The sequence below is a fragment of the Macrobrachium rosenbergii genome, chromosome 48, assembly GCF_040412425.1.
Source record: "Macrobrachium rosenbergii isolate ZJJX-2024 chromosome 48, ASM4041242v1, whole genome shotgun sequence".
In the NCBI taxonomy this organism is placed as follows: domain Eukaryota; kingdom Metazoa; phylum Arthropoda; class Malacostraca; order Decapoda; family Palaemonidae; genus Macrobrachium; species Macrobrachium rosenbergii.
The window spans coordinates 39,189,269-39,201,113 of record NC_089788.1 but is presented as its reverse complement, the minus strand read 5'-3'; the positions used below and the strand labels follow the sequence as shown (position 1 = coordinate 39,201,113).

Below are 11,845 nucleotides of genomic sequence, written 5' to 3'. Positions count from 1 at the left end.
AGCTCACGGAAATAACCTGCATTATTTGCTTGAGTTCAGAATATAAATGCAGTATTCAATAAATGTTCTTTAATTTGACCGAATTTTATCCTATTTATGCGTAAATGCACGAGAGAATGTCAGTAAATGAGCAGGGGCCACTGCAGATTTATTTGAAAATGTTATTTGTTATCAACAGATTACTACAATTTTGAAAAGAAAATTTTAAGATTTTTATAAATATTGTCTGGTAACACTGAATCCGTCAGTGTCTGTATTGTTTACTCGGTCAGCTGGGACAGGAAGAGGCTATTTAACGATGGATTATTATATTCTTTGACATATAAGGTCAAGACGGCAGGATGTCGTTGATATGGAAAAAATTCCGTTAGTATAAAACTCACTACATTGCTAATGTTTTCAAATTATTATTGTGTGGAATATAATAAAATAATGGCGAGATAAGCAAAGCCAGGACAGATCCAGGCTTTCAGGAGACGGGTAAACGGGCAAAATAAGGCGGATACTGCCATTAATTCATGCTTCAGGCTGTTTTCATAAGTTTGGCACCTGATCTGAGAACATTACAGTCATTGTTAAAAGCCTGTGGTGGCTATTAACCATAGGTTATGCCTACCTGTACTGTTGTAGGCAAGCATGGCATAGCCTAGTTCTGCCCTGACGAGGCCAAATGCAAGTGTTCGGTGCTCGAGTGTTGCCCAGCCTCATTATAGGCTGTGTTAGGCAAGAGATGTTCGGCTAAAAATATACTCTTAATTTACTGCTTGCATGTAATTCAGTATCTATGGGGCCAAAAATTGGTGGATTTTTGTTTTACCCACATGGAACATGAGGGACAAGCGATTAGCCTAACGAGTTACGTATTTACTAGTAAAAGAATCGGTAACTGATTATAAGGTAAAACTATAGAATAAGTGCACGGCTTTTTACCTTGTAGGATTGTGTAATCCTACAATTTAGGGGTCCAAATTCACTGCAGTACTGTACATAAAGTCAATATCAGCACAGATTTATCAAATATTTATTGAATCATGGAAAACAATGAAAAAATGAGCAGTTTATCTGCTTACAGAAGCAGAGATTGTAAAAAAACAAAGGGAATAAAGGAGGAACGTTAGTAAACAAAACCATGTCCTAGGGGATATGGACCCATAGAATTTTGAGAAAATTGTAAGTCTGCTTTTGTAAGCAGATAAACTGCACATTTTCTCAGATTTATCAAAAAGTGACGGCTGCAGAGCAAGAGCCCATGCCAGGTACCTACCTGGTTCCTGGATCCTAAGCACCCACCCCACAAATACAGTTATGGGCACACTACACTATTCGCGTGAGGTGCAGAGCTTTATTCCCCCCTTTTTTTTTTTTCAGCAATCTCAGCTTCTGTACCAGGTGAATTGCTAATTTTTTAGAAAATATACTTGTTTGCAGATCTATCGAAAGAAGAAATTGAAAATAGGAAAGAAAACTTAAACACACACAAGGGAGCAGTGAATTTGGACCCCTAAACTGTAGGATTACCATTGAGTTTTCCTATACTTTTAGTGTTGCTGATGATGTTGTCGTTTATTGGCGGTCAATTATTATTAACCTCACATCTCTATCAGATAAGCTTTGGGAACAGGGGGGTTTTGAGTAGGGTAAAACACTGGGAGAGAGAACGGACATGTTATTGTTATGATGGCCACCCTGGAATGGTTCATTGGATATGCAAGGCATATGGGAGCCATATGTTCAAGAAGGGATTAGTTAAGGAAAGTTATATAAAAGGAACTATACTAACCTAACTTATCCTAATCTAACCTAACCTAACAGGCCGTGTTACTTAGCGAGACCTCCTGGTGAAGGTAACTCCACTTTTTACCAGAAGTTCCCCTATAGCACTGCTCATGCGCGATAGGATTCCAGGATGTCCAGCATACAATAACATATCAGTTCTGAGGTTAATTACAATCGATTCCCGAAAAATAACAGTAAATTCTTGATAGGGAACCAAAATCTCAATTGTTCCTACACAATATACAAACCTGAGGTCCTTTACATTAGGATTATTCTGACACGGTGTACAAACCGTCGGTCCTTTACATTAGGAATTACTTTCAATTGAGCTTTCGACCAAGGTGGTTAAGCAGTTAACTACCATTTGGGAGGCAGGAATACCGCCTGCCTGGATGTAAACATTCCAGTTTGCTTTCAGCCGTCATGCGCTGCAGAAATGTTTCTTGCTCTCTGCCCTGACTGCTGTTGAGCTGCTTTCCTGGTGGGATCTATCTTGTTTTTTGCCATGCATGTTGATAAGCCTCGTAAGCCCTCCTTCCCCCAGCGTGTATGCCCTGGGGTAGGGGGGAAGATGCAATAGCTTCTGTTCACATGTTGATATGGACCCACATGCCCTTTGCTCCACTTGCAGGGGACATGTGTATTCTCATAATTTATCTTGTTCGGAGTGTTGTTTCTGGTCTGCCGAGCAATAGGTGAAGTTTGAAGGGGGGGGGTGGGGAGACAGTACAGAAGGGGCATTGCCGCCTAAGCAGGTTGACCCGGACCTGGTTCATCTAGGCCTGGATCTCTCATTGCAGCAACTTACTGCGGAGGGTATTTCTCTTTCGCAGCAAGAGGCAGCAACCCTGGAAGCCAATGCCATGGCTGTTTTCCAGGCAGTCTCCTGGTTGGATCTGTGGTCGTTCACAGTATCCAAAGTGGCTGCCTCCTCGGGCGCTATCGTACCAAGGAAGGACTCTGCTTTTGGGAGACTGTGCCAGTCTGGAGGTAGAGCCCTCTCCTACCTCGCCCACCAGACGGCAAACCTGCAGGCCAACCTGGTTCTTAAGCGGAGAGACGCTGTTCTTTCGCACTTTGCGAGGTCTGTGGGACCCGAGTTGGCAGTGACCCTGCAGCATGGACCGTTGCTGGGTTCTGCCCCCTCTCTTCCATAGAGAGTTGGTAGATGCTGCAGTGGCCAAGCGTCAGGCGGATGACAGCGACTGCCTTGTTCACCAGGCAGTGGCTAAGACCTCCGGGTCTTTGCGCTCCACTGTGGCCTGGCCTTCGAGCCAGGCTAGCACTTCCTTGCCCCTAAGAAGTCCCAGTCTTCGAAGGGATCCAGCAGGAACACCCAGCCTTCTTCTTCCTCTGGAAAGGGTGGGCTTTCGCGCCCCTTTCAGCCCGCTTGCAGTCTGGTAAAGGGGGCAAGGGGAAGAAGAAGGGGAAACACTAGGGGCGGTGTTCCTCCCCGAATGCTGCCGAAGGTGTGGATGTGTCTATTTAGCCATTGGGCAACATGGCAGCGACACAGAGCCGAGACCTGGATGGTGGATGTCCTTCGGGAAGGATATCTACTACCCTTCAAGTCTCAGCCACCCCTCACCATCACCCCAGTCCGTCTCTGCACCTACGTTCCTGGATCTCCGAATGACAATGCACTAATGCAAGAAGTGCGAGCCACGCTGAGCAAAGGTGCTGTACAAGTGGTGTTGGATCAGTCCTCAGGCTTTTACAGCCGAATCTTTCTTGTAGAGAAAGCCACAGGGGGTTTGGGACCAGTCATAGACCTCTCTCCCCTGAACCATTTCGTTCTCCGGACTCGGTTCATGATGGAGACGGCGCGATCCATACTTGCCTCCATCAGGGATAATGACTTTATGCTTACGGTGGACTTGAAGGATGCGTATTTTCAAATACTGATTCATCCATCCTCTCGCAGGTACCTCTGCTTTATCCTCGGGGAGACGGTCTTCCAATTCAGGGCACTCTTTTTCAGGCACTCAACCGCTCCCCAAGTGTTCACGTGAGTGTTTTCTTCGATGTCAGCTTAGGTCCATTTGCACGGGATACGTCTACTGATGTATCTTGTGACTGGTTGGTCCTGGTGAGTTCCTACTCGTGGTTGCTACATGACAGGGATCGGCTCCTCGAGTTTTGCCACGATCTTGGGATCGTAGTAAATCTCGAGAAGTTGGATCTCAACCCCAAAGAGAGAATAAAGTACCTGGGCATGCTGATAGATACGGCACCAGCGAAAGTTTTTCCCTCAGACTCTTGTATCAGCAGGTTCGGGAAGGTGACACTGTTTCTGTCTCAACAGGAACAGCCAGCTCGGCAGTGGCAAGCCGTCATCAGTCACCTTTTATTCCAACTCATTCAGAATAAGTAGAACATTTCAAATCGTAATTGTTATCTTATAGCCTAAACAATTTGAAACGTACTAACCTAATCATAGCCTAAGTCTTATACTATGACACCCAGGTTACTTCACTCTTATGCTTTTCCAAATTGCAAGTAAATCACTGCTTGCTCCTACACATATACAAACCCTTGGTCCTTTACTGATATGGGGTTACTTTTGGCAAAGCTGAACTGGCCGTTAAAGACTTAACAAGGCAGTGTGGTGGTATAACTACTGGCTGGGCAGTTGGGTGGTTGCAGTGGGGGACCCACGCTACCACCCTCCCGGCGTCACGCATCCATTTTATTTTCTGGCCTTGTCTGATGCGGATGTGTTTTCCTGCTCTCTGCTCGGACCTCCCTGGATGCTAAAGCTTCACCTTTTTCATGGTGTGTTTGTTCCTGTTTTTTCTTTGCTACGTGAGTATAGCTGTGCATGTTTGTAATTATGGATGAATTATTACAAATCCATGACTTGGATAAGCCTGTGCGCTGGATATGTCCTGGTAAGGATAGAAAATGTGGCGCCTTCCGCTGTAGTGCGGACTCGGATCCTCACTCCCTTTGCTTAAAATGTAGGAAAGGGAGCAAGGATCCTCCTGATTGTACTGTTGACGAACCTTGCAATGAGTGTAGGCTTTGGTTCCCCGAGCAGTAGGATAGGCATTCTTGGAGGCCTAGGTACAAGTGTAAGGAGACCAAGGCGTCAGAGGTGCTGTTTTCGACACCTTCGACTCCGTCGGTTGCTAATCCTTCGCAGTCATATCTAAGCCCCGAAGGCCTTCCCTTGCTGCCAATTTACAGTTCTGAGTCTGTCTAGCTGTCCCCTTTGTCTGCATCCGCAGTCACAGAGGAGGCAAGATCAGTGGACCTAAGCTACACTTCTTTCAGTACTCCCCCTCACCCAGAGTTGCTGATCCCTGGGTTAGGGCCCCCCCCACTCGTCTTTGTCTTCCACAGGGTTGGCATCCGTGCCGGGTTTAAGTCAGGCGTGGGAATCGCTCGAGATGGTTGGCAGGCCTGATCTACCCTCGCTCTTCACGCACATCAACACTGCTGCGCGGGCGGGAGTACTCCTCCCTCCCCCCACTACCCACACGGTCGACGCTCTCACTACCACTACTGTCACTGCTATGCTGCCGGGGAGCGTGATGACCACCGTCGAAACGCACCAGATCCCTACTCCAGCCGTCTCAGTGTCGACGGTGGCTAGGCCGGTCTGCTCGGTCACCCCACCCCCGCCTGGCTACACTCCCTCACCTCCCACCACGCTTCCACCGTTGCCTGTGCCTGTTATCGAGACGTTCCATCCACCGTTGCGTGCTTCTGCCTCTGTCGTGCCTACCACCACCATAAGTTCACAATATGAGTCTCCTGCCGGTCATCGGACTCTTGTGCCATCTGCTGTTGCTGCCCCCGCCGCCGTCGACCCCTGGTTTGTCTTCGTTAGGTTGGGGGATGTTGTGTTATCGCTGGTTGAGAAGAAGAAGAAGAAGAAGCGCGCACGCTAGCCGTCTACGTCTTCCATTTCATCCTTGTCAGCGCCGTCCTCGTCTTCATCTGCCTGTTTACCCCCCCCTCTTCTAAGACCAATTGGTCTAAGAAGGGGAGGATGGATCCCCCCCACAAGAAGACTTGCTCTTCTAAGGGGGCGCAGTCCTCCCCTCAGGGGAAGGCCGCTGGGTCTCTCGCTGGGAAGGTTACCTCGGTACCCTCCTCAAACGGTTCAGGGGCTTCGTCCTCTCGAACTGATTCCATTTCGGCACCTCGTAAGTGAGCATCGCCGAAGGCACGGTCGCCTAAGGAAGACCGTGCAGACTTGAGCCGCTCCTCTCCTGTAGCGAGCTCAAGCACGGAACAAGAGAAGGGGAAGAGCCTTTGGGCTTCTCCTCCACCTAAACCGTCATCCTTGCCCAAGTTGGACAAAGGATCGTCGGGAAGGTGCCCAAGGACATCTCTGCTTCAATGAAGTTGGGAGGAACCAAGAAGAGGTCCCCGCAGCCTTCTTCGTCTGTTTCGACATCGAAGAAGGCTGGAACACGCCTGGACGTTAGGGATAGCGGTCTCCAATCGGCAGTCCGCGCCCCTGTGTTGGTCTCCTCTACACGCTCGAGTGTGGAGGATCGTCCAGCGTTGGAGCATGGATCGGCTGTGAGGAGGCCGTCCCCTGATCGTCAAGACAGTCGCTCGCCCAGACAAGTAATTCCGTCTAGGCCCTCTCGCGACGCTCCACTGCGGGTTGGAGATCGTGAGGGGTCCATGGCTTCCACTGGTTATACCAGCGGACACGATGGTAGTGTTCGCTCTGCCTCTCCCACCCCCTCAACTTCCTCGAGATTCTCCGGGAGGAAACGGGGTCTGTAGGATTACTGGGGCTGAGGCTCTTGTGCAGTCAGCATCAGGGGCGTCCGGTCCTTCCTCACCCCAACTGAGTGAGAGGTCATACGCCTCTGTTGTATGGGGCAGAGAGACGGGGTCTGTCTCGGGCTCTCCTGTGGGAGGGGCCTTTCTGGATGACCGTCTCTTGGAAGGTCCTTTTCCAAGAGATCCGGAAACTCCAGAAATGCAGAGCATTTGTTGAGGTCGTTGCACTGATCCGTCACCACAACGGTCTGGAGAAACCATTTCTGACTCCCTTGGAAGAACGGTCGTCCAGGTTGGAGGAGTTTTACGCTTCCAAGAAGGAGCTGAAACCCTCCCTTGGACTATCATGGTCTCCCTTGGCGGACAGCGTCCTCAAGCAAATGAACGACTTGGTCTCCAGACCAGCATCTTCGCTTTGCTCGACTCGCTCCACCAAGCTGTTGCCTCCCCCTCTCCCGAGACAGAAGAAATACTACGTGCTCTCGGAGAGAGCACTGCAGCAGAAGGTAGTGAAACCGGGTCTAACTCACCTAGCTCCTGGTGCCACTTCAGCTCAGCTAACTGGGGAGCCTGTGCTTCTCACACAAGCTGAGCTGAACGCCTTGGAGGGGACAGCTCTGTCTGCTCTCCAGGCGATCTCCTGGCTCGACAACTGGACCTTCACGTTGTCGAGGATCGCGTCTTCGTCTGGCTCTCAGAGCGAAGACCCGACCTTCTGGAGTCTTTGCCAGTCCGGTGGGAAAGCCATTTCTTTTATAACCCACCAGACGGCAAACCTGTGGGCAAACCTGGTGCTGAAGAGACAGGATGCGGTGTTGTCCCGAATTTCAGATCAGTCGGTGCCGAAGCTGCAGTCTCCCTGCGCAACAGACCAATTCTGGACGCCACCTCCCTCTTCCCCAGAGGAGAGGTGGATGCTGCGGTGGACAAGAGGAAGGCTGACGAGCGGGACCGTCTTGTCCACCAGGCAGCGACGAAAGGTGTCTTGCAGCCTTCTCGTCCTGCGGCCCGGACTGTGAGCCAGGCTAGCACTTCAGCCCCGAAGAAGTCTGGTGCTTCGACGGGCGCTCGGGGGAAAGTCCAGACCTCTTCTCCTCCATGGAAGGAACCGCAGGGTCTCTTTCGCCAACCTGTCACCCCCCCCCTCGGAGAAAAGGTAAGGCAAAGAAGAAGAGGGGAGGAGCTCACTAGGGACGGCGAGCCCCCTCAGATGCTGCCGTCAGCCGGGGGTTGCCTATCATGCCACTGGGCAACTTGGCAACGATACGGAGCAGAGACCTGGGTAGTGAATGTCCTTCGGGAGGGATAATCTCTACCCTTTGAGTCACCGCCTCCCCTCACTGACACACCGGTCCAGTTCCCCTCTTACATTCAAGACCCCCAGAAGAGAGAGGACCTACTTCGGGAGGTTGAAACTATGTTGAGCAAGGGAGCCATCAAAGTTGTCAAGGATCGATCTCCGGGCTTCTACAGCAGGATCTCTCTCGTGGAGAAAGCTTCCAGCGGGTGGAGGCCAGTAATCGACCTCTCCCCACTGAATCGTTTTGTTCGCCAGACTCGGTTCAAGATGGAGACGGTGCGAATGGTACTGTCATCCATCAGGGAGGACGACTTCATGCTGACGGTGGACTTGATGGACGCGTACTTCCAGGTATCGGTTCATCCATCCTCTCGTCGGTACCTTCGCTTTGTCCTCAGTGGAGTGGTCTACCAATTCAGGGTTCTGTGTTTCGGGCTGTCAACCGCTCCACAGGTGTTCACGCAAGTGTTCTCCTTGGTGTCAGTTTGGGCCCATTCGCACAGGCTACGTCTTCTGAGGTATCTCAACGATTGGTTAGTCCAGCCAAGCTCCTGCTTGCAGTTGCTACAGGACAGAGATCGCCTCCTCGGGTTGTATCATGAACTAGGTATCGTGATCAACTTCGGGAAGTCGGATCTCATTCCCAAACAGAGGACTCAGTATCTGGGCATGCTGATTGATACGGCAGCAGGCAAAGTCTTTCCCTCAAAGGCTCGCATCAGTACGTCCAGGAAAGTGGCAAGGCAGTTCCTGTCGAGGCAGGAACAGCCAGCTAAATCTCAACAATGGCAGGTTGTGATCGGTCACCTGTCGTCATTGAGAAGCTCGTACCGCACGGTCAGCTCCACGTTCGGTCTCTCCAATGGAGACTGAGGGACTTCTGGGATCAGTCTCGGGAGCCCCAGTTGGCTCTTGTACCCATCTCCCAGGAGGTGAGGAACGATCTCGACTGGTGGATGGATGACAGGAACCTCTGCATAGGGACACACCTGTCCTCTCGGCCTCTGGACATGCTGCTCTTCTTAGATGCATCGAAGGAGGTCTGTGGTGCACACCTGGAGGAGTTGCTGACTTCAGGCGTGTGGGACCATCACGACAAGCACCTTCACATCAACGTCCTGGAGATAAAAGTGGCTTTCTTAGGTCTTCAGTGCTTCCAGGACCGTCTGATGGGACACTCGGTGGTGTTGATGAGCAACAACACGACCGTAGTGGCATACGTCAACAAGCAAGGTGGACTTGTCTCCCGTGCTCTCCACGCGTTGACGCTGCAGGTGCACAATTGAGCTGTCAGCCAGATGCATCCCAGGCAAGAGGAACGTTCCGGCGGACACGCTCAGCCATTGGGATCATGTGGTGGGATCTGATTGGTCCCTTCACCAGAGTGTGGCGGACAGGCTCTTCAACCTGTGGGGGCTTCCAGTAGTGGATCTGTTCGCCACCTGGTACAACAGGAAGCTTCCAACTTTCTTCTCCATTGCACCAGACCCATGGGCAGCTGCAGAAGATGCCTTCCAACACTCGTGGGACAACCTTGAGATGTATGCCTTTCCCCCATTCTGCCTGATTCGTCCAGTTCTCAGTCAAGTCCTGGCATCGACGAATCTGCGAATGATCCTGGTGGCTCCCAAGCATCCCAAGGCCGCTTGGTATCGGGACCTGCTGGCGCTGCTTTCCGAGGCACTGAGAGAGCTTCCCCTCTGGCACAACCTTCTACGTCAGCCGCATGTAGAACGGTACCACCAAGCTGTGGCCTCCCTGTCACTTCTCGCCTGGAGGTTATCCAGCATCTCTTGCGAGCTAGAGGCTTTTCTCGCCGAGCAGCAACAGAGATGGCAGGATACCTCAGGAAGTCTTCTGCAGCAGTTTACCAGGGAAAGTGGGCCATCTTCTGTGGTTGCTGTCGTAGACGGGGTTGCTCTCCGGTCAGAGCCACTCTTCAGCAGGTAGCGGACTTTCTCGTCTATCTTCGTCGAGAGAAGCTCCTGTCGGTTTCAGCGGTAAAGGGATACAGAACTGCTTTAGCCCTGGTCCTGAAGTTGAAAGGCATCAATATCTTGTCCTCCCTGGAGATATCGTTGCTGATAAGGAGCTTCGAACGGTCTTGCCCTCCCAGGGAACTTGGGCCCCCTGAGTGGGATGTCTCTCTCGTTTTGTGGAGCCTGACTCGTGCCCCATACGAGCCACTACGAGAAGCCACAGACAGGGATATTACTCTCAAGACTGTCTTCTTGCTTGCCCTGGCATCGGCAAAGAGGATTAATAAACTACAGGGACTTTGTGTTGCAGTTAAACACTCAAGGGGCTGGGCATCGGTGACGCTCGAGTTAGTCCTGGAGTTCGTAGCGAAGACAGAATCCAGCAGTCCCTTACGCTCGATTTGAGTCTTTCATGATCCCATCCCTAGGTGACTTCGTTAATAACTACCTTGTCGAGATGCTGGTCTGTCCTATACGGGCGCTACGGCGCTATCTGAAGAGAACTTGGCCTCTCAGGCCTGAGTGTCAATGACTCTTCGTTAGCACTGGGATCCCTAAGAAGGAAGTGTCCAAGAACACGATCTCCTTCTGGCTTCGTGAGGTAATCAAGAAGGCGTACGCAGCAGCTGGAGAGGACGACGCCAGTGCTCTACAGCCATGCGCTCACGAAATCAGAGGGATTGCGCCTACTTTATCATTCAAGAAGAACCTGTCGGCTCAGCAGGTACTGAGGGCGGGGGTGTGGTCATGCCAGACCACATTCACCTCTTTTTACCTCCGGGACGTTACCCATAGGTCCTTGGATACCTTCTCCTTGGGGCCAGTGGTGGCTGCTCAGCAAGTTGTGTAACTTACCCAGCTCCTGTACAGGACAGCGTTGTGTCTCGTCTGTTGTACGTGCATGATTGGGCATGAAAGCTGAGTGACTGGCTCTCTCTTCCTTCCTGTCATCCGACTTTTTTCCTTCGGGCAGAGAGTTTGGGCCGTACAAGCTGAACCAGACATCAGACGCAGGTGAGTTTCATGTCTTGAGTATCCTAATCTTTGTTGCCTTTCAGGACACATTAGATGTAATGTCCCCTCCTTCCCTTACAAGGCTGGGAAGGGGTTGCGGGCTAATTACCAAACCCATTCTTCAGTTTGGTCCTTAGTCCCCGACATCCTCGGGTCACCGCTTCTGTGGCTGGGGAAGGTTCTCTCTGTCTTTCACCTTGTTGTGTGTTCACTTACCAACCGTAACTTCGTCGCAGCAGGGGCGGTCTAGTAGACTGGTTCGTGACACTCCAGTTCTCATAACAGTGATCAGGGTCTGGTGGCTGTCCTCCTGGCTCTTACCCCAGAACATAAGGTGTGGTTGAACTTCCAGTCATTCAGAGACCTACACTCAGATTCCTCCCACCAAATCATGAGTCCCCATATAAGTAAAGGACCAAGGGTTTGTATTTGTGTAGGAACAAATTGCATTTTTTAAAAGTAAAATGCATTTTTCCTAACATACAAACCCGAGGTCCTTTACTCAGGTTACCCACCTCAGCCTCCCAACAATCTGCCTTAGGCCAGAAATTAAAGTGAATGCGTGATGCCGGGAGGGTGCAACCACCCAACTACCTGGCCGGTAGTTCTACCACTGCACTGCCTTGTTAAACCTTTAGCGTCCAGTTCAGCTTTGCCGAAAGTAACCCCATATAAGTAAAGGACCTCGGGTTTGTATGTTAGGAAAAAGGCATTTTACTTTTAAAAAATGCGATATTGTGTTGTGTATATTAATCTAAAACATAAGCGATATAAACTTACTGTTGGCGCATTCAGTGTTCCTAGCTTGAATTACAATAGAATCAGATCGGCATGAGCACAATCTCTACTTCGTAACCCTCATCCAAAGCACACCTCAAGAAATTCTCCTTACATTTCGATATGCATATCTCCTAAAGGAATTTCCCGAAATGAACTTTAAGATGAAAAGGAATAGTCAAGTGGATTTGAAGGCACTGACAATTATGGCTGCATTCCCTTTTCCCAAGTCCCTATTTGATCTGCACTG

The 11,845-nt window shown here is 50.6% G+C and overlaps 1 protein-coding gene across 2 annotated transcripts in view; it reads left to right on the top strand.

Moving 5' to 3' along the window:
* The first annotated feature begins 211 nt into the window (after nt 1-211).
* Nucleotides 212-11,845, top strand: part of pkaap (A-kinase anchoring protein pkaap) — a 539,141-nt gene continuing 527,507 nt past the window's right edge. The window contains exon 1 of one of the 2 annotated variants that reach the window (XM_067091661.1): nt 212-366. In XM_067091661.1, the coding sequence (XP_066947762.1) occupies nt 342-366 (25 nt within the window). In that variant the 5' untranslated portion in view covers nt 212-341. The remainder of the gene's footprint in view (nt 367-11,845) is intronic. The other variant, XM_067091662.1, reaches the window with a different exon arrangement.